Here is a 24,010-nt window from a genome sequence, read left to right as displayed (position 1 = left end):
GTGGCTGCTCAGGGACACAGGGACAGACAGCAGAGGCGAGGCTCCCACGCTGTGGCACAGGAGGAGGCAGAAAAGGCGGGAACCAGTGTGGATAACCATGAAAAGCCTACATTTAATATCTGTAGGTATCACAAAATAGTACCTCAGCTGAGACACCATCACTCAAAACCTGAGTCGATGGAGGTCATTCCACATTCAGCACAGCAGCAGCAGAAGTTGACTGGGTATACAAAGCATGGTCTTAGTTGACAAGAAGGACTTTGTGAGCAGAGATTTCCGGAATGTGAGATCAGCCTTTTTAGCAGCTGAACTCGGCAGTGAGGCACATCAGAAGACAATATAAGCAAACGTAAGGCAGGGCAGACAGGGGCGTGTCCACATGCAGTGATTGGGGAAGGACACACTCCTGTCCAAAGCACAAACTGTCACTTTCGGATCATCCCTACTGGCTTCCCCTCAGAACAGACAGTCAAGCAACTAAACACAAGCTGTCACCTGCCGGCCCACTGCTCACAGACACATGTCCAGGCATCGTCCAGGCGTCTACTACTACTGCCAGCCTGACACCCCCTTCCCTTCCCTCCGCAGTCCACTGTAGAGCTAGACAAACTTGATCACTATCTGGAAGCTCTGCTGAGGTCAGCAGGACCACATGTTCATCTTCTCAATGCTTATCCCCAATACCTCATGCTTTATTTAGCAAACCCCGACTTTAAAGAAACACTGCAGGAGCCAAGAACATTGTTGAAGTCCCTTTATTCATTTATGCAATCCAAAATAATATTCCATGGAATACTTTTAAATTAACTTTGTCAATTTAAGGATGAAAATTAATTTCAAATCAATGAATAAATTTTTAAATTCAAGTATTTTAGATTTATATGTAATTTCTTGTAAGATAAAAATCTCATTGTAATACATTCTAAGCAACGTCTTTTTCTCCACACCTAACACTTCTACTGTCTTAAAAACAAAATCAAAGGGGAAGAACTACTAAGACATGGTTTCACTTTATTTGTTTTAGTTTGATAATAAAGTCAAGATATCCTGCTCAGAAATTCTACATGAAAGACTCAAAAAATTTGAAACTCCTAGCCCATAAAGACTTGCCAACCTCACTACTGGAAGGGTGACATAACAAGAGTAACTAAATTCTAACAAGGCACTGGCTTCCTCCCTTAGGAGCAGCTGGCTCCTAGACTGAGTATAATTACCCCACTACTGGGTTATTTGTTGCTGGGAACTAAGGCCGTGGCCTGGTTGGTGCATGTTAGGAACATGTTACACACTCAGGTATAACCCTTAACCCCTCGTCAATTTTTCGTGCACAAAATCCAGCTTAGTACTCTTTAAAGTACACACTTACTGCCAGAAATAGCTGGCCCTCGCAACAGACTGACACACAAAGGAAACCTTCTCAGCCACCTCACGATGAGCTAAATACAATGGCAATACTGCTGTAGTCTCTTTACAAAGGTTTTTTTTACTAGCTTGATAAATAGAAAGATAATTAGTTTTCTCTATGGATTTATTCAACATTCAATTTTATTTCTCTCAAAATATAAATTCCCTCCAAGTTTTGCCAAAGGGAACAGAATGCACAGCATTTTCAAGGTAAAAGTAGTCCTCAGAAGCTATTTAGGTTACAGAGTCTCAGTAACTGAATATCTTATCTGAATTTTTTCTAGTGGTATAACTCAGGTACCAAGGGCCTAGACATGAAGGAACACAGAAGAATGCTGGAAAGTACTCTGCCTCCGAAATCCATCTGTTTCACAGGAGAGCACTAACCTGCATTAAGACCTCTAAGCCATATTTCACAAACAGCTCAAATAGTTTCCCTCCCATGCCTGCATGTGTGCTTCCTATGAACTCTAGGAGGCTCATACAAACACTCTGCCATGCGCTACTAAAGAAGCAGTCTGTTGCCACAAACTACATCACCTGTAATGAATCTAAAGACTGCTGAAGTTCAAATCCTCATCAGACATGACTGGTTTTCAGGATGTTCTATGCTTATCTCCTCTCAAACATCACATTACGCTATGGTATATGCTACACCTTAAATGAATCAGTGGAGCTGGAGAGAGGGCTAGTGTCTAGTGAAGAGCACTTTCTGCTCGGGCAGAGAACCCAGCTTCCACTCCCAGTTTCCATGGGGCAGCTCACAACTGTCTACAACTCCAGTTCCAGAGGATCAGACGCCCTCTTCTGACTTCTGCAGACACCAGGCACACATGTGGTGCAAAGAAATACATGCAGACACAACACCCATACACAAAATACAAAATTTAAAAGACAAAGTCAGGATTTATCTTGTCTTTGATCTTTCACAGTGTCTTAAGAAGAATCACGAAGGTAGGATGGAAGTAAGCTGCACTGATAGGTATTTCCTTTAGAAACAATCCACTTTCACCGAGTCTGCTGGTGCATACCTGTGATCTCAGAACTTGGTAGGCTGAGCAGGACTCCATATTAAAGGACAGCTTTGGCTACACAGTGAGTTCAGGCCAGACTGGGCTATAAAATCTCCAAAACACATAAATAAATAAGTTGAGAAAGAAAAGGACAATTTTTAAAATCCATTCATTTAGAAACACTCGGTTTGTCAAGTAAGTCAATAAATAACACAACTACAAAGCATGTTTCCATTTGTCTGTACCTACAGACATTAAAACATAAACCTTCTGATATTTCAATGCTGCTTCAATAATTACATTTCCAATTACTAGGGCTAATCAAGCTTATTACTCACCATTCACATTTATCATCATATCTATACTACAGTCTAAAAATAGCAATTGCTTTACAGAGAAATTGTTAACATTTACTTGAGAACTGTGCTTGTCATATGTTCCATTATAAGAAATAATAATATCCTAACATATGAGTCTATTTTGAACACACAAAATAGAACTCATCCGAGAAGCCACTTAACAAAACCCCGCGGGCAGGTGAGCACATGCGAAGCCCAGCTTCCTCAGATCATCATTCTCTGAATGTGTTCTTGGTCACTAAGATCATCTCCCGGCACTGGTTCTTAGATGTCTGCTTCGGGGAATTTATGATAGGTTGTTTTTGTTGAAGGCCTCACTCTCTATAATATTCTACCTGTGCTGGTTCACCTCAGCTGCTGAACTATATAAGGCCCTAGGACAAAAATCTGTTTTTTTTTTTCTTTCTCTAGCAACATACTATTGCTCCTTTTATGGTTCTGTCATTTTCATAGTTGTAAAAAAGAATGTAATCTGAAGGTGCAACCTGAGGCTCTAAAGTAACGAGGGTAGAAAACAAATAAATAAAATATATTCAGTGCCCATCTCCAATGCCTCTCCAGAAGAAATGGAAAACTCCAAATAAAATGATATAAAAGTTGTTGACCAATATAAAGTAAGTATCATGAGCATTTGAAATACAGTAATCAAAGGGCAAAACATAAGCTGTCTTTATTTCATGAAAATGATTCAAAAATTACCTAAAGAAGAAATTAAGAGACAAAAAAGTGCAAAGTAATGCTAACTACAGAAGTACAAGGAAAGACTTTGAGATAATGCCCTTGTAAGTGTTCATTAATAATTTCCCTCCTAATTACTACCAATGTTGATACTCTGTGTTCATCTCACTATTGAATCTTACTGAGTGGGCCAATACTAAGTGTAATAGAAATCCTATACCTTGTTTCTCCAACCTTGTATATCCAGTCTCTTTGAGACAGCAAGTTGGTTTAGAATTTCACAGAATATTTACAAAGTTTAGTAGTTATTTTTCCAACAGCACATACATTATCAATTATAAAAATTAATAGTGACCTTTGAGTTATTTTATGACTTAAAAGTTATTGATGAACTAAAAGTTAACAATATCTTTCATCAAAAATAATTACTTAATTGGAATATAGAGGGGGTGAGGACAAGTTCATCAGAAATAAGGATGTTTCTTTACAGAATCCTACTTCTTTGTCGGCTAACTCAAAATGTTCATGTTTTGGAAGAAGTTTAAACACAGGTACTGTGCATGTGTAAACAATTCTTTCCCCAAAAGTCCTGGGTTCTTAAATGAAAATCTCAGTACAAGGTGTGGGATGCCTTCCTATTAGTTATTGGTCAGGCCTCAGAAGTCCCCCAAACAACCCAGGTCATTGTCATTACTTTTGTAATATTTATGTTTATACCCAAGGATGAGTGATGCTCTCAGCTCAAAGACGCTTCTTTCCATAGGAGACAGTGTGGAGGCTCGTAATTGGCCAAAGTGCTAAGAATAACTGGCCTAAACGGAGACTCGCGGAACATCATGAAAGAGGGTGAGGAGAGGATGTAAGAGTCATAGGAAGGGAAGGAACATGGTGAAATGCTGTTCTCTTGACATGGTTACATGGTTTGACTGTTCACTCAGGAACTCACTGCAGCTATGGCTAACCCAACATGAGCTGCCCAAGACAACAGGATCAGTCAACATTCTAGAGGTCATCACTGACTGGACTCAGCGGGTAAAAAAAGAAAAGACAGAAAGGTGGCAGAGGGATGGTTGAGGGGAGTCAGGGAGGTGGGAAAGGGGAGCTGCAGGGGGATATGATTAAGATATAAACATAAATGTATGAATTTGTCAAATAATGTATAAAAGACATTCTAAAAAACAAATGAGTAAAATGTTTAGGAAAGAAAACTTACCTAGTTGGAATATACAATTTGTGTTCCCACTTCTATCTCAAACTATCACCTAATTTACATAAATTATCTTGATAAGATTTTTTTCGGTGCAAGTCTATATTCAACTATTCCAAAATGATCATATCTCATTTTTACCATAAATAGTCTTCGGTCCAATATGAAAATTCATGAATTGATAATGGGAAATATAAGTACCAACATGCATTTATGAAAACAGTGTCATATAAGACATGGTGTCCCCAGGGCAGTTCTCACTACGCTAACCCCCTTAGACAATCCTCTTCCTACATGGAGGCTCATCAGTCACTACTGCGGGCCTGCGGAAGGGCTAATGGAAATGACACACTCTCACTTCCTTCTCAGTTCAGAAATTCAGCAAGTGAATCCCAGCAACGATTCAATAAGTGTCTCACCTACTGACAGCTTCCAGGAGCTCCTTGTTTACAACGCTAGCACAGAAGACATTTGGATGCATTGGACCCACTGTGGGTTATCATTTATTCCATCTTAACTATCTTTTTAAATTGCAGTCAGAAAACCACAGTCAAAAAGATAGAGATCGTGATTTAACTAAAGACTTCACTTTCCATCCTATTTCACATCAAATTTTGTATTTATTTGAGCGTGAGGGGTTGGGGTAATAGAGAACAGATGTGCCACAGTGCACAAGGGAAAGACAGAGAATATCTCATAGGAGTCAGTTCTTTCTCCCACCAGGTACGTTCTGGAGATGGGATCAAGTTGTTAGTTTTGGCCATGAGTGCACTGACCTGCTACTGAGTTGTCTTGCCAGTTCAGTTTTGATTTTTAAAATCCATTGTAGATAATGTCATGTCACAGGCATATAAGTCTAAATATACAATTAAAATTGATGATCTATGATAGAACAGAAAAAGGAATTGATTTCCTATATCACACAAAGTAGATCTTTAAAAAAAATTCTCAGCTATTAGCAGAGGTATCTTTTTGACATTTTAAAATAGAAAATTTAATATGAGCCAATAGTGGTGGCTCACATCTATAAGCACTTGTGAAGCTAAAGAAGAAAAACTTACATGAATTCAAGAACAGGCTAGAACGCTAGTGCATTTGATGCCAGCTTGAACTATATAGTCAATACATAGTTTATGTTTTGTTTCTAGACTGGGTCTAACTGTCTAGAAACAAAATCTAATTTATGCATAAACTATACATTGGCCATTCAGTTCTAAGTAACACTTAGAAGGCCGTAGATCAGCCTTATACATAGTAAGTGTATCCTCCTGAAGTGTTTGAAGAAAAGGAGGTACTGATGCTTTTAATAAAATCTCAATCATTCAATTTTACAAACAAAGACTGGGGAGCCAGATGCTGGGATGAAAACCTGCCAGCTTAGAGAGGCAGAAAAAAGCACTCAATTGATCTTCCTCCTCCACCATCATCCCAGCAACCTCGTCCCTTCTACCAACTCAATCAAGTCCTCTCTCACTTCATGTTCCTCCCCTCCACTTCTTGTGCATCTCTCTCTCTCCATCCTCCTGACTCCTTCTATATTTTTTCTTAATAGTCCTGTGTTCACTTCCTGTCAAATGGTTGCTTGCTCCACCTCTAGATCTATGGTTGACTTAATTTAATCCTGTTTACAGTATACAAGCAGAAAGCTCTTGGATTAAAGGTGTGTTCTAGAGCTGAGCTACACCACAACTAGAAACAGGTTTCTCCAGTAAAGAATGAAATCTTGGGCTCACAGTGTGATCAAGTATCCTGCAACAAATTATAAACTGATCATCTAAGAAACAATGCAGTCCTACAATAGAGGTTATTTGAACTTCATGAAACATTTTCTCAAACCATTCACACAGAACTCCACACCTCCATCATCTTTTGAAAATGGAAAGGTGGAGAGCCATGTCTGCTTCACTAGCTCACTTCCAATGAGCTGGTTTCAGCACAGTCTTCTGCCTGGTCTCCACTAAAGGGGAGGAAGCACCTAGTTTTGTGTATTCATCAGTTTCACTGTGGGCAAAGCTACACACAGACTTGTCTAGAAGAGCTGTCAGACTCCAAAACTAGTCTCACCCTCAGAAACAAACAAAATGTACTCTCCCTTCTGCAAGAAAGCCTTCAGATATCTGAAAACAACTGACCACTGTTGGTTTCCTGGTCTACTAGCACATCCCCAAGACTGCCCAGCATTCTTGATCATAATGCTCTCAAGCACCCCGACTACTGCAGCATGCTCCCAGTCAGATGAACTCTATAACTTACTTTTTAAATCTATTATTGATGAATGGATGAACTGTTTATACTCATTATCAATGTTTTACAAATGTAATACTTGATCTAGAGAAATGGTTCTCAAACATTTTGATCTCAGGTGTTATTTACACCTTTAAAATTCATTGATGATGCCAATAAGTTTTTGTTTAAACATTTTATTTATGTATACTTGCTATACTAAAATTAAATTCCAAAATTTTACTTAATTTAAATATATTTCTGTGAAACCATACTTTCCAAAAAAATTTGTAAGAGATTTACAAAGAATTTGTAAGAAAGGTGGCCTTGTTTTATATTTTAACAGTTGTTAAGTGCCTGAGATAGTAAAGATAACTGGATTCTTCTCTCTACTTTAAATTTTTTTATTAATTAAATTTGCTCTTCAACAAGTTCACACGTGTACATAATGCATACTGTTCATCTCAGCTCCCATGTTCTCCCATCTCCCCGCTACTCCTGTCTACCTGCCCCCACTGTCTTACAAGTCTCTCATATTCATGACTATTCATTTTGTTTTGATCCACTGATTTTAACAGGGTCATCTATGTGATGATGGATTTGGATCATGTATCTACTTTTGCTTATATACTTTTGCACTATCACAGGTCAGGCAACCTCTGGAACCATGAGATCATGCATCACAAGCAACATGTCCATGACAGTATAAAAACAGTTTTGACTACATAGATCTTCATAAGGTCTCTGGAACCCAAGCTTTCCTAAGGATGGATGTATATATATATATATATATATATATATATATATATATATATATACACACACACACACACATACATACACACATACATATATATGTGTGATATATATATATATATATATATATATATATATATATATATATATGAGTCACGTATGGACTGGTCAATGTACCCTAAGTTCTAATCAATTTCCCAGTATCTTTAATGTTCTTTTAATTATCTTGAGCTTGAAGACAACTAAAACTACAACTTTCAGAAAACCTCCCCTCTTCATGTAAATACAAGTCTTACACATAGATTAGTATCCCTAAGTATCCATGGGGCACAGTTTCAAGTGCCCCAATAAATAGCAAAATCTGCTTATACTCAAGTGCTTCCTATCCTCCCATACTTTTTAAATCATCTCAATATTGCTTGTAATAGCTAATGGAACACAAATGTTATATAAATTGCTAATATACTGGTTATTTAGAGAATAGCAACAAGAAAATAGTTTGTATTATGTTCAATATAGACTCAGTTTTCTTTTTCCAACATTTATGTTTCTCCAACGTGGAAATCACAGATGTAGTGGACAGACCCTTTCCACTATGTTCTGTATGGTTGACTTCATGTCACTCCTTAATAGTGATGTTGCTGATACCCTCTTAGGTCCTCTTTAAGGCTAGTCCATCTCTGCTCAGATGCTGTGACTCTTGGCTGATAACTTATAGTAGACCCCTTCTTTGGAGAATTACTCAGGAAACTGGGGCTACCAACCTGAGGATTTGGCTAATAAATGACTAACCAATGATAATTCGAGTACAAAAGGCCACCCAGTGACCGTGGTGGGACTAATTCTTTGATATGATTTGAAATGAAGAGCTGAGATACAGTTTGTCTCGAGTTTCTTTCTCTTTCACGGCTTTTATTCTTGCTCTGCCTTGCTTCCTCTATTCCTTTTCTCTTAAGAGCACACCTACCATAAATCATTTAAAGAGAAATTCTTATCTTAAATTCTGCTTCTAGCAAACCCAACCTAAAGCGCCTTTCATCGCATTAAGATTGTTGCAATACTGCCTCTGACCCACCGGATGAGCTGACCACCTCTGCAGTCTCAGATGCGCTAAGCACGCTAGAGGAGTGTTGGAGTTCTCTCCGTGTGGTCCCACCTAGCACCATCAGTCTCATCTCGGAGCTTATTAGAAGAGCAAACGTCAGACATACTGAATCAAAAATTGTAGGAGTGGGCTCAGCAATTAATTTGAACAAATTGTTACACAATAATTTGTTTTTAGGAAGCCCACAGGTGATCCTGGTGTCTACTAAAATAGTATCCACTACTTTTCCAGTAGTTAAGAGCATGAGTTTAAGTCAAATTTAATCACAGCTTTGTCTTTGTCCCTGGGGAAGCTTCTTAACCACTGTGTCTCTGTCCTTATGTTTACAATGACAGGAATATATGTGTCTGGATTATGAGATAAAATCAAGTCACGTACACAAGGCATTCCAAGCAGCACCAGCGGTTTAAGGTTGCTCGTCTTCCTTATGTGCATCACTGTGTTTCCATCCACTTGGCTCACATCGTGTTTAAATCCATCATTACTATCTTCTGCCACAGAGGTTTGTGACGATTGTAAGATAATACAGAACTAATGCAAGAAATTGGTACATATTAGAAAACCAATAAATGGTCACTGCAAGTATTTCTTCATGACGATTAAAATCTTAGTGCATAGACATTAATACTGACACAAATGTTTGTTTAAATGCAATTTGTTAAAGTCGCTGATAAAAATATTGATTGGGGCTAAACAAATAAAAGTACTAACACCACAGAAACTCTTCCTTCTGGCTTGGAATCCACCCATTCACGTATCTGCATTCCCTTGGCATGGCTGTTCAGCTATCTACAGGCACAATTAGGTACTAACAGCAAAAAAAGAAAAAAATTATTCTAGCCATTCAACTGTCATGGTTTTAGGGTTAACAGAGTGTATTTTGCTTAAGTCTGTATTTTCTAATGCTCAGACCACGTCCCTGGGCTCTCTCCCTCTGCACACAGACTATAGGCATCTTTTGATGACTGATGTTTGATAATGCTGTTTTATACACTTGTTTAAAGATCATTAATCATCATAACTTTCATGACTGACAGATCCCATTCTGAAAGCATACTTATAACTAAATTTGGTAATTTTCACAAACTAAGATTATATACTCCCAAGTTCTTCTATCATGAGCATAATCAATCCTTACCACGAAATTTGCTTAAATACTGAAATTCAAAAATTGTTAAATATGAACAGTCCTCTGCATTTTCAGAGAAACAATATATTCCCCATCTAATTACAATCTACCCTAAGTATATATTTAAATTGTCATAATATTTTCTACTCCATCTCAAATGTAAGCATGCTATTAAGATGAAATATTAATTCTGAGATATCTAAAAATGAAAAATAGCAAACTGTACATCATCATACCCATAATCATACCATCGAATAAATAGAAACTGTGCATAAATCTTGATGAAGAAAGAAAAAGATAATACAAAAAAGAATACAATGTAGTCTGGTGCTTATCAAGGGAAGTGTGACAGTGCACATAACTCTTGAGATGTCCTAAATACTGCTACTTTCTGGTCAGAGTCACAACACTGAGAGATACTGGTGGCTAACTGGGGTTGAAGAAATGGTATCTTACTGGTGGCTAACTATGGTTGGAGAAATGGTGTCTTACAACCTGGAGATTCTTCCCAATCTTTGAAATCATGAGAGAATATAAAGGAAGTGTTACATGTTCACCTTTTTATTTTCCCATTCACTACTTGTTCTTTATTATATGGCTAGGAAATATTTTGTTAGGATTAATAATAACACTTTTGGATACTGTATCCAAAAAAAATAAATATTTGAGGTAAGAAAACAGGTTACAAAAGGTCACACTGCTAGAACATGACTAAAAAATATTACAAAATACAATTTACAAGTATAGTAGTGTTTTCTTCTAGTTAAGGTCCAACTTACTATGAATTACCATACAATCGAAAACAAAACACTAGTGTTGACTGGCAAGCAACAGACTGAGCACCAGACTCCACTCTGACTCCTGCAAACACAGACTACTGAAACCTTACTGAAGGTTCTCTTTTCAGACATTTGTAACTTTCCTATGTAAACTGGTTATTTAAAAAAAAAATACTGCTATTCTATCCAAAGTAAAAACCCTTTTAGAATTCAATCAATTCAAAGTGCCTTATCTGATTGCTCAACTTATATCAACATACAGAAGTAGTTGATTCTGGTGGGACCAGAATGAAAAGTCTAATTAGATTATAGATATTTATCATGTAACCCTATATGGATGGGTTACAGTTTACAGGAACAGTTTGACTTCAGAAACAGTGAATACAAAACAATGGGGTATGAAAGTGGAATAGAGGAACCACACTGTATAGGAAACCTTGAAGAAAAGGGTAGAACAGAAAAAAAAACTTTAAAAATCTAATTAAGAAAATCTTGATTAGAAGGAAATTAATATCTAGGCTATATACATACAATACATATATACATACACACATACATACATGCATATAGTATCTTTTTATTTTTGTGTTTTTTATTTGTTCCTGTGTTTGTTTGCTTGCTTGTTTAAAACAAGGTCTTGTGTAGTTCTGTCTCCAAAGGGCCCTGGACTTCTGACTCTTCTGTCTCCACATCTCAAATTACAGGCATACACTGCCACGCCCAGTTTAGAATCTTTCAATTACTCATTCAGCTGGAGACTGGCAAAGAAATCAAGAGATGCAATAACTCACAGACTGCTCTGTCAACTTTAAAAGCACTCTCTTATTTGGGAATTGGAAAACGTGACTGACGCCTACAGGAAAGGAAGCCTACGTAGATGGATGGTGAGTCCACACTGAACTGCTGCATCAAATAAACAAATGAGAGTCCCCAGGACTTCCAAGAGGAAAGAATTGTGGGTTTCATTCTTTAAAGAGATAAAAAATTAATAATATTTAAAATCATAATAGTCAACAGCTAATTCAAATGATAGTAAATGTGCTTGGATTAAATTGTTTAGGCTATAACAACTGTCGATTTTTCATTTAACATTTAATTCTTACTCTTTAGTTACACAGAAGATCTTCTTAGTAACTGCATCCATTGCACGTGTACCTTCATTAACCAATCCATTGCCATTGCACATTATGATGGCTTCTGTTTGCTTCCAATCATAAATGGCAGTGTGACACACAGGCCTCCTGAAAACTTTTGCATGTATTTCCGGCTAGTCTTTGAGCACTCTCTGCAGTCTATTCGGAAGCAAAGGCACTACATCAGGCCAGGGGGCTTGCTAGACAGAAGGCTGGGGATAGACCATGATGACGTGAGCACAGTGAAGCACCACCGCAGAATGTGGTGCAAGGCCAGGGCTACTCCTCGGGGAAGTCCTCCCAGCATTCCTCCGTGTTGAGACGTACCGGGCAATGCTAGCAAAGGCAAAGGGTGGAGAAATCGGTAGGAGGCTAAACTTCTCCATTCAGTAGGGATCACTCATAGCATGGGCACGACTTTAAACTCTGTCAAGTCACAATGCCAGAAAGTATCAGTTCTCTTGTACTGTCAAACCACTTTCTAGTGCCTTCACCACCCCTGCCAACTTGTTACACAAAAACTAGTAATTTGCCTTTTTATTCATCATTTCTATGTTAACTTTTTAAGCTAATATATAATGAATTGAGGAAGCTTCCTAATGTGTTTGGCTTTGGGATTGGTGTTGGCTATTGAGCCATGAAGCAGTAACCAAGATTCAAGCAATTCCCATGCAGTTCTTAACACTACCGAGCACACAATCAATAAGGATGCCTTGTGATCAAACGCTCCTGGAGGGAGTTACTCCTAGAAAGCATGGTACACAGGCAGCAGTGGGCAAGCAAGGCATAATTATCAAACTGACCCAGTTTCACAGATTCTGAGCACCTCTTCTGCACACAAAGAAGGGCAACTCCACTAAGAAAACGGCTTCAGGGGCTAAAGTGCTCTCCAAGCACACATGAGGACCTGATTTCAGAGCAGCCGTGTGAAAGCTGAGTGTGGTGGCATGCACCTGTAATCCCAGCAGTATAGGTATGAAAAAAGGAGACCCTGGTTCACACTGGTCAGCGAGGCTTGCTGAACTGGTGAGCTCCAGGTTCAGTAGAGAACCTGCCTGAAAAATATAAGGTGAAAAGCAATAGAGAAACACACCATATGGACCTAGCATCCATATGCATGCAGGTACATGTGTGCAAGCACACTCACATACATTATATACATGAACACGTATATAGACAGGAATACGTACATACAGATAGAAACATGCACACATACCAAAAAAACATGTACACACAGAGAGACAGGAACATACCTTAATAGGCACAGACAGGAATGGATATACACACAAGCATACAGAGAACACACACACAGAGACATGTACACAAGTATCTCCTCACTCTTTACTAAAATGCTCAAAATTTAAACAATTTTATTTCTTTGTGCTAAAGCAATTAGGTCCCCATCAATCATCTTCCATCTGTTAAAATTCAAGTGCTTCCTGAAGTAAGAGTATATAATTATGTTGTAGCCATCAAATGGAATGCCAAGCAGCCACCAAGAAAACTATGGATTCTGCATTTACAAACATGGAAAATGTCCATGATATTCTTCTTTGGTACTAAAATATATGTATAGAAGAAACCTAAGGAAAATAGGAACTATTTTCAAAAATACTAATACCGCATACCTACCTGAAGGTATATGGGAGAATTCTTTCACTTTATATATTTCCCTGTTGTTCATTTTTCAGAATGGATAGGTATAACCTTTCTTAGGAATAAGAAGCATATTGCCAGGTGGTGATGGTACACACCTTTAATCCCAGCACTCAGGAGGCAGAGACAGGTGGATCTCTATAAGTTCGAGACCAGCCTGGTCTACAGAGTGAGTTTTAGGACAGCTACAGAGAAACCCTGTGAAAGGAAAAAAAGAAGGAAGGAAAGAGGAAAGGAAAGGAAAGAAAAGGAAAGGAAAGGAAAGGAAAAAAGGAAAGGAAATGAAAGGAAAGGAAAGACATATATTAAGGCTATTTGCATTTTGATTTAAAAAACCTGAAAATATCTAGAAAGTCACAAAGAACTCAGCACTTCAATGACATTTAATTTTGTAAATTTCTCAAGTTAGCCGAAGTATCCTAAAGTATGAGACTCAGGTTCTACAAAGTTCCCAAAGGCTAGAAAAACAGTCAATGGTAGATTGTACTCAGAGACAGGTCTGTATAGGGAGAGATGTCATCATAAAAAAATCAAGGCAAGAGAAGATGTTATGTGTCCTCAAGTCCAAGGAAAAGTGTGATGGTCACCAGAACTGCAAGGACCCACAGTGGACACCACCATTCCTGTTTCCATCGCGGTCAAGAAAACAGCCCCTCAGAAATGAAGTGCACACATCTACCAACAGTCCCAGGACCCAAAAATATAAAATACATAAAACAGATTGAAAGTTTTAAATTTATATTTCATGAAGACTGCAAAGGAGACCACGGTGCACTACACTACTCACCTCTGTTTGAAGACACTCGTGGACACTGGCAGGTGTTCCCAGATGTGATGCTGTTGTCCCATTTTTTATTTGAAACTGTGTTTTGCACATGTAGCCATCAGAACATTCCTGCATTGCACCAACAAAATATACATTAAAAATGACAATTAATTTAAGAATTGGTCACTTGAAGAACTACCATTTCGCTTAAGTTCTAAGCCATGCAAAGAGAAACTAGACACACTGATGAGCTGAGGTAACAAGGGTAAGAAGACTAACCCAATGCACACTGCGTATCACTTGGTAAATGGGAATCTTGCTTCCCTGGCGTCCTGTTCACAGATGCCCCTCTTCTACTCCGTTCCCTCTACTAACCCACAACACCAAGGTCAGACACAAAACTTCAGGATGGTGAACACCTAAAGACTCAACCTCACACAGATAAGGACCGTGTCGTGAGGAAGATTGTACACCGAGAGATTTGAGGGTTCATAGCAAGGCTGGAAGTGAACAGGGCCTTCTGCTGTTTCTTCAGCAGGAGAGATGTCACAGAGAGATTCCTGGACAGTGCCTGCCAGAGCTCTCTGAGGAACGTGCATTTTCCATTTCCTTAGGGCGGCTGCCGCATTCCATGCACTATAACTTGAGAAAGTTTTGTCTTGCACTGCACTGTTCCCCTTAGCACGGTGGTTCTTGTTCTGTCTTCAGGAGACAAAGTCCTTTTCCATAGAACTGCTCTTTAGAGAGCTGAAAATACCCAAGTTGTTTTAACATATGGATTACAAGAAGGCATTCTCAATCGCCCACTGCTTTGTTTCTTCTTTTGAAAGCCCTTTCTGTGTGTGCATGACTGGGGGTACGTGTCTCTGTAAGTTTACGTGTGTGTGTGTGTGTGTGTGTGTGTGTGTGTGTGTGTGTGTGGCCGTAGAGGCCAGAAGAGCAAGCTGGGTTCCTTAGAGCTGGAATTATGTGAGCTCCTGGTGACTGATCCAAGCCCCAGCCCTCATGATTGAGCAGTAAGTACTCCTAACCATCCTAACCACATGCCCACATGCTCTCAGGCCACCCATGAGTGTTCTGGGGACCAGAAGCATTACCATCACCTCAGCACCAGACATGTAGTCTGCAACCCAGTACCAGGCCCCAGAGGCTATATGTTCAGGATCCCCAGGTAGGAGCTACATATTTGGAGGTACTGGGGCAGTGTACAGTAAAAGCCTTTACTCAAAGGAATTGCAAGCTCAGTGCACTGGTATTAATGCTCGCCCCTAGCTGCATATGAGACTCCATCCCAGAGAGTTCTAAATGCTGTGGCTGGGATCTCACCTGAGACCAACTAAGCCCGAACCCACATCTCCACAGCTTCTATTTCTGAGCCAGGGTTAGGAACGACTTGAGCACCTGATGAACTCAGAACATCAAGGAAGTAATCGACAGCTGCCTAGGAAGAAAGGGGCAACTCAAGACCTTGATGAAGCCCATAGCTCAGCCCAACCTTTCCAAATGCGGAAACCCGCTCCACTGCTGCTCACTGTGACAGTTTCACCCACGCTGAGACAGTAAGTGATCTTTGCTACCCTAGACCCTGTTTCCCAGCCCTGGCCTAGTCTTCTGTAGTCTCCATGACTCATCTTAGAACTCTCCTAAATACATCTGTTACCTAGAACCCCTGTTACCCATCTGCCGTAAAGCAGTTGCTGTACTTTACCTCTTGCTAACCATCTGCCGTAAAGCAGATGCTGTACTTTACCTCTTGCTAACCATCTGCCGTAAAGCAGTTGCTGTACTTTACTGTCACTGCAGAAGAGAAACGAACAGGATAAGTCCAGGTGCAGTAACTCAAATACCACAAATAAAAACCCCAAACACTTCTTCATAGCCAAACTTTTTTACTTTTTTAAACAGAATGCCCATCACAAATTTATAACAAGACTCACAAACGTGCAAGATTAAGACAGAAGTAAATATGTCTTCTAAAATATAACACATGGCTGGAGATGTAGTTCAGCTGGGAGTGCTTGCATAGCAATACACAAAGCTCTGGGTTCCTTCCCAGCATTGCATAAAGGTATAATCCAAGAAATTGGGATGTGAACATAGGAATATCAGAAGTTCAAGGCTATCCTCAACTACATCCTCAGCTAGTATGAGAGCAGTCTGGGCTACAAGAGACCCTGCTTCAAAAAAAGGGGGGGGGGGAGTAAGGAAAGAAAGAAAAAGTCAAAATCCAGAGGATCAGAGCAATCTGTGACAGAGGCCTAGAGAGAGGGCTCAGTGGTTTGGAGCATTTACTGCTCTATCAGAAGACTGGAATTTGGATCCCAGCACCCATATCAGGCAGCTCACCAATACTCAAACGGTTCAGTATCCCTTTCTGGCCTCCATGCCCCCCACATGTAAACATACACTACATGAATACAGAAAAACTAAGTTATAAAATATATCTTTAAAATAAAAAAGAAAATGTATGCTGCATAGAATAAAAAGTCAAAGGACAAATATAAAAATGGAAAAACCTTGACATAGAAAAGCCCTAATTTCCTCAATCTACACACAGCTTTAAATTCCTCAAAATGCAACTGTTACAACAAACCAATAAAAAAAAAAGACTAATAGCCCAAGGAAAATGAGCAAAGGATGGATGGCACTATACATAGATAGGAAGACAGAGAGATAGACCACCAAATGGGAAATACATGTGGATAAAAAGATGTTCAGTGTTACATAAGAAAAATGCAATTATGTGATAATTTTTTGAATGATCGGATTGGCAAAGATCAAAAAACTACATGGTGTAACATGCAAATAAAAACGTGAATGAAACAGACAGGGACTCCCCCACACATTTCCAGGGGCAGAAAAATTTAAATCAGTTTTATAGCCCTAAAAAGCAAGCTGGCAAAACCCACCAAAACTTAAAATATACTTTGGGGTCTGGTGGTGTACACCTTTAAATGCCACATAAGAGACATAGGCGGTGTATCTCTGTAAGTTCAAGACTAACTTGTTCTACATAGAGAAATCCAGGGCAGCCAGGAGCAAGGCTCTCTCAAAAATTAAAAAAGGAAAAAAGAAAAAGGTACATCTCCTGGATTCAGGAATGCTACCTTCAGCAATGTATCTTACAGACACAGTCACATCTGCAGAAAGTGGAGCTCATGCAATGGCACTCACCAAAGTTTCGCTTTGATGGCCTAAGATCTAGAAATACTTCAATAATTATCGATGAGAGTTGGTAATATAAATTATTACAGATGCAAATAATGAAATTCTACACAACTACAAAAAAACTTGCTAATATATAAGCATTGAACATTACCCAAGATAGAGTCTTAGATTTTTCTTCCAAGCATTTATTAGACATAAGTGTATATGTTATGTGAGCCTTAAATATACATGTAGAAGATACCTGAAACCCTATTCTCATGAGCAACCTCTGAAGGTAAAAGTAACAAGAAAGCACAGAAAGAATATTTCCCACATGTTTTAAAATCTATCAGTCTGTGTGCCTTTGTGTAAGTGACGCTTGCCTCAAACAACTGGCACATCTGCTTCCAGGCCATCATGTTCCTACTGTACAAACAAATGTTAAAACTTTTGCAGAGAAAATATCCTGTGGGTTCTATAGAATCCCAGAGAGACCAGCAAGCTTTATGGGGTGGTGCTGATGCATTCTGGACAGAGATCTAAGAATTTCCCAACAGAACATGTTTGGACTTGCGTTCTCACAGCTGTTATAGGGCTATGCCAACCATCAAGAGAGCTAGGTTATGTCTGCTAGCATTCAGCCACACAAATAATTGTGGCGCTTTTCTTGCTAAACTTTAATAGGTTTTTACAAATCGTCTCTTTTTTTATCTAAAAACCCTCAGCCGTCCTTGGGAAAAAGCATGTCACTGGAATTTAATGCAACCATCCAAGATGACCGGCCGTAGAAACACCCTGGCAAGGCCAAGGCAGGAAGACAACTCAAGTGTTAGGTCACTCCTGAAACTGATGAACAAGGCCTTCAAGGTAGGCAGAAGCCTCGGGTACAAGCCAGACCTGAGACAAGTCCGTGAGGGTGAGACCAAAATCATCAACAGCTGCCTCCATCTGGTGGGTGTAAAGAGGAACAAGAAGGAAACCTCCCAAAGAAAAGCAAAGCTAAGTAGAGTCCAGCCTGGTCTACCGAGCAAGTTCCAGGACAGCCCTGGCTGCACAGAGAAAGCCTGTCTTGAGAAACCTAACAAACAAAACAGCAAAGCAAGGTTAGGCAAGCCAGATATATTATATCAATAGTTGTTCATTTTTAAAAGAACAAGTTTAGATGCCTGGAAGATGCCCACTACAGATATGAAGATCCTTTTATTTGAATATATTAATGCATCTCATCCCATAGGCACCCCGGTGCCCACCTAACAGCCCTGACTTCTGGCTGTGTCACACTTTTCTAATGCATGTATGGGTCTTGCCTGATTCTGATATCTCTGAAAATAGTAAATACAAAAGTGAGTTATGATAGTGTAACCAGATCCAGCCAAAGTTATCCATTGGGTAATGACTAGCCTCTGGTTATTATAGTGTGACCAGATCCAGCCAAAATTATTCATTAGGTAACTACTAGCCTCTGGCTCATTTTGATAAAAACTCAAGAAAACAAAACGTCAAAAGTAAAAGAAAACAGGGATATAATATACTTCATTTTTGAAGAAGAATGTGTATGTCTAATGAAAGTCAGACATGTAGCCTGGTCACAGAGTATTTTGGAGCTTATTAAACATGACTTAGTTGTTATATCAAGGCAGAGAGTTGAGGACACACCCTCCACCTGAGGAAGCTAACCCTGCCCTTCTATGAGAAGAATCAGATGGTTCAAATCATCCTCTGGTTCACCATCTGGACAATGTACTCCCAATTGTTATTTTATCTATATGGATTATCTTTTAGAATCTCTACTCCACTAATTTATTCACTAGCTAGAAGTTAAACGGCATTAAAGCACTGTGACCACTGACCCTTAATTAGAGGCTCTCTGACTCATCCAGTTTAAGAAACTTTTTGTGCATAGTGAGAAACAATGAAAATCTGTAGAATTTTGACCTGATGTAGTTACCTCTGGCCCACAATTAACTAAGTCATAGACATTGAATGAGAGGACCAAGCAAATGCCATCCATAACAGGTTGCTTGGCCTTCTCTCAGAGATCAGGCCTCAGTTTCAGCTTCCTAAGACTGAGCAGACGGTTTCTGAAAGAGCCATGAACAAAGGACAGTCCACAACAACAAGGAGGGGGCCTGGTACATGCAGTATCGGGCTAGGCCTGACCCTCAATCAGCAGCTCAAGGACAAGGCCTGGGACTTGTCCAGGCCTGCCCAAAAATGGAAAACTGTAGCCTCAACCAGCCCCTGGCTAGTCCTGGCCAATTAGAACACAATAATATGATTGCTACTTGCTTACTCCAATCACATCTAAGATGACCTAACTGCCCAAGAAACTTCCCCTTCTGCTGTGATTTAAAGGAGCCCCACGTTTCCTTCTGGGGTCTTGCACCATCTTGTTTCTTTGCATGGCAATACCCCAGCATGTTAGAATAATAAAAACACTCTTTGCTGATTGCATACGTGGATGGTGGTCACTTGTGGAACTTCTCCGGGACTTTAACACTGAACAGAACCCAAATATCATAAAGCTTTATGATATAAACATAATAACATAATCAATGGGAGAGAATAACAGACAAAAGGGGTTCAAGTAGACAAAAAAAACAGCTGCCATAGGAGGAATCAATAGTTTACTACTATAGAACTCTATTGACAAACATAAGAATACCTGTTGTGCGGACTGGAAAGTAGGCTCAGTGGTGAGTGCTTGCTGCTCTTGCAGGGCACCCAGTACCCACACAGTGGTTCACAACTGCCTATAACTCCAGTTCCACGGGATCAGATGCCCACTTCTGACTACTAAGGACTCTTGCACGAACATGGCACATATATATGCACATAAGATAAAAATTTAAGAATAGCTTTGTGGGATAAAGCAAAATGCCCCGCAGAGACTCACATTTGAACACTTGTTCCTCAGCTGGTAGCACTGTTTGTTTTTTTTTTTTTTAGATTTATTTATTTGTTATATATACAGTGTTCTGCCTACATGTACACCTGGTGCAGGAGAATTGTCTGTATTCTGTCAATCATGTTTTAAATAAATGCTGATTGTCCAGGTAGGCGGGAAAACCAGACAGGACGTAGAAATGATGCAATGAGAACAGGAGAAATCTGGGAAGGAGGAAGTTGATTCCTCCCACTTCTGTCAAGACACGGAATAAGCAGGATGTGACCTGCCCCACTGGAAAAGGTACTGAGTCATATGGTAAAAATAGATCAGAAAAATGGGCTAATCAAGATGTGAGAGTTAGCCAGTAAGAGGCTAGAACTAATGGGCCAATCAGCTTATAACTTATGGAGACCTCTGTGTGATTTTCTTTGGGGCTTGCCAGATGTGTGGTACCGGGCAAGACAGAAACCCCAACAAGCAGGCCCCTTTGTGTTACCTACACATTCAGGCCAGAGGAGGGCACTAGATATCATTACAGATGGCTGTGAGCCACCATGTGGTTGCTGGGAATTGAACTCAGGACCTTTGGAAGAGCAGCCAGTGCTCTTAACCTCTGAGCCATCTTTCCAGCCCCGGGAAGCACTGTTTTTGGAAGGTTGTAGATGTTCTGGGAAGTAGAGCTTTGCTGGAGGAAGTGAGTCACTGGAGGTGGGCTCTAAGGATGTGTGGCCCAGTCTCGCTGCCTATTAATGCTCTGCTTTCTGACTGCTGTGATGTGCTCAGCTGTCTCCTTCTCCTGCTGTTATGCCTTCTTCTCTGTCATGCTGAACTGTATCTTCCCGAGCTGGAAGCCAGAATAAACCCTCTCTCTTCTAACTAGCTTCTGGTCAGGTGTCTAGTCATAGCAAAGAGGAAAATAATTAAAGTAATGCCTAAGAAATTAGTTGTCATGAGGGGCTCCATTAAGGTAATTAAAATCCCCCATACAATGGAATATTATATAGACATTAGAAATAGATAGTTATATATGCACTCACAAAGAAAGATGTCAAACATATCTTTGTCTAGCACCCCTGATGACCTGGGTTTAATCCTCATCCCTTCATCCTTCCAAAACCCAAAATCACAGACCACGCCTGTAATCTCATCATGTGGGAGGAGGCTAAAGCAAAAGGACCATGATTCTGAAGAAAGCCTGGGCTATATTGAGATACACTACCTCAAAAAATCCAAATAAACACTCAGGAAGAAGTAGATTACAGAACAATAATACCACTTATTGACACATGTGTTGGGTCAGATTGGGTCAGAGGGGGAAAAAGAAGATATTTTCACTTTAAATAATATGTATTAAAATTTTTACAATAACTACATATAATTTTCTTAGTAATATTTAAAAAAAAACCTAAAGACCCAGTCCAAAAAAGAAAAAGTAATAGTGCTCCATGTGTAAACTGAAGTTTTTAGGACAGACATATAAACTGAGGACATGACCATTCCAAGGTATAGGCAAAGGTTTTTATTGAAGATAGGAGGAAAAGAACAGCCAAAGGCATCTGGAAGAGTCCAGAGCAGAGAAGAAAAAGGAGTAGAATGAACATGGCTGGTATGGGAAGTCCTTCTGTATATGTGTAGCTGTTATTGGTTAATGAATAAAGAAGCTGGCTTGGGCCTATAGCAGGGCAGAACAGAGCGAGGTGGGGAAAACTAAACAGAATGCTGGGAGAAATAAGGTGGAGTCACAGAGAAGCCATGCAACCACCGCCAGGGACAGATGTGCTGAAACTCTGCCAGTAGGCCATGAGCCTCATGGTAAAATATATGATAATGGAAATGGGTTAACCAAAGATATAAGAGCTAGCTAGCAATACATTTAAGCTATTGGCCAAGCAGTATTATAATTAATATAGTTTCTGTGTGATTACTTTGGGAGTCTGGGTGGCCGGGAAATGAACAAGCAGCCTCCCCCAACAAACTGGCGTGCCAGCATGGTGCAAGAATTTCAATGTAAAGTCTAAGAATTTTTTTTTTTTTTTAAAAAGGGGGGGGGGGGCGGGAGTTTGTTTGTTTCAATAGCTTGCCTGCAGCAAGCTAGGCCCTCTCTGAACTCCCTGGCCAGCAAAGACACCGGATATTGGTACCAGAAGACACATCTGGGAGGTGAGTGACTTCCTGACCCCCTGGCAGCAGCCTGGGAGATGGAGCACACCCACTCCCTGACCCCCTACACTTCCTAGTCTTCCGGCTGGGGCCAGTCTCCCTGGCTACTGCCTCTCTCTTCCGACCCCACCCAGCTTGCACCCAGAAAAACCGTCCCTTCTTCCTCCCCTCTTCGGGATCATAACATCTCCAGCTCAGCCCAAGCAGGGCGCTGGGACTGTGTAGGGAGTGCAACCGGCAGGCGGGAGTTTCTTTGTTTCAATAGCCTGTCTGCAGCAAGGTAGGCCCCCTCCGAACTCCCTGGCCAGCAAAGACACCGGATATTAGTACCAGAAGACACATTTGGGAACAAAGACACTGGATCTTAATACCAGAAGACACATCTGGGAGGCATCCATCAGCTACCAGGAATTCCTGATTCAGTGCTGTGGAGTCCCATCTGGAAGGCCGTCCCAAGGGTATTCAAGTGTCCTGACCCTATACCAAGGCCAGCTACCCAGAGGGGTGAGAGGCTGCCATCCAGGCAGGTCTGAAAATTCCAGCAAGGGAGTGCGGGCTCCTTCAGATTGTGCAGCAAGGAATAGCTCCTGCTCCAGCACTGAGAGATCGACCCAGATTCAGTCAGAGCAAAGAATGGACCAAGTCACCAAGTCTCTCATAGCTCCATTTGAAGGAAGAGATGGGCAGGCGCCAAAGCAAGAACTCCTCCAACAACCCAAAAGGCAACATGACATCACCAGAATCCAGACATCCCGAAACAACAAGAATTGAACACGCTACTCCAGAAGAAATAGAAGAACTCAACCTTAAACGGTACTTTATGAAAATAATAGAGGACCTTAAACAGGAGGTAAAAAACTGCCATAAAGAAAGGGAGATGACAAACAAAAAGGTTGACGAAATAAATAAATCTCTCAAAGATACCCAAGAAAAACAAGAAAAAGCAATCAAACAGGTAAGGGAAACAGTACAAGACCTGAAAAACGAAATGGAGGTAATGAAGAAAATACAATCCTAGGGAAGACTAGAAATGGAAATTCTGAGTAAATGAACAGAAACTACAGAGACAAGTATTATCAACAGAATACAAGAGATGGAAGAAAGAATCTCGGACTCTGAAGATACTATAGAGGAAATAAACTCACAGATTAAAGAACAAAACAAATCCAACAAATTCTTAACACAAAGCATCCAGGAAATCTGGGACACCATGAAAAGACCAAACCTAAGAATAATAGGAGTAGAAGAAGGAGAAGAATTACAACTCAAAGGCCCAGAAAATATACTCAACAAAATTATACAAGAAAACTTCCCCAACCTAAAGAAGGATATTCCTATGAAGGTACAAGAAGCATACAGAACACCAAATAGACTGGATCAAAAGAAAGCATCCCCACGCCATATAATAATCAAAACACAAAACATACAGAATAAAGAACAGATATTAAGAACTGCAAGGGAAAAAGGTCAAGTAACATATAAAGGGAAACCTATTAGAATTACACCTGACTTCTCAATGGAAACCATGAAAGCCAGAAGGTCTTGGATAGATGTGCTACAGACACTAAGAGAACATGGATGCAAACCCAGACTACTATACCCGGC

General features: G+C 40.0%; 1 protein-coding gene across 2 annotated transcripts in view; it reads right to left on the bottom strand.

Moving 5' to 3' along the window:
* Atg10 (autophagy related 10) overlaps positions 1 to 24,010 on the bottom strand; it is a 276,120-nt gene that overhangs the window by 176,965 nt on the left and 75,145 nt on the right. For both annotated transcript variants that reach the window (XM_038324446.1, XM_038324447.1), the window contains exon 3: positions 14,230 to 14,337. In XM_038324446.1, the coding sequence (XP_038180374.1) occupies positions 14,230 to 14,337 (108 nt within the window). The remainder of the gene's footprint in view (positions 1 to 14,229; positions 14,338 to 24,010) is intronic.

The sequence above is a fragment of the Arvicola amphibius genome, chromosome 3 (genome assembly GCF_903992535.2).
Source record: "Arvicola amphibius chromosome 3, mArvAmp1.2, whole genome shotgun sequence".
In the NCBI taxonomy this organism is placed as follows: domain Eukaryota; kingdom Metazoa; phylum Chordata; class Mammalia; order Rodentia; family Cricetidae; genus Arvicola; species Arvicola amphibius.
Note: the sequence above shows the minus strand (reverse complement) of the source record. Positions and strands in the feature narration are given on the sequence as shown.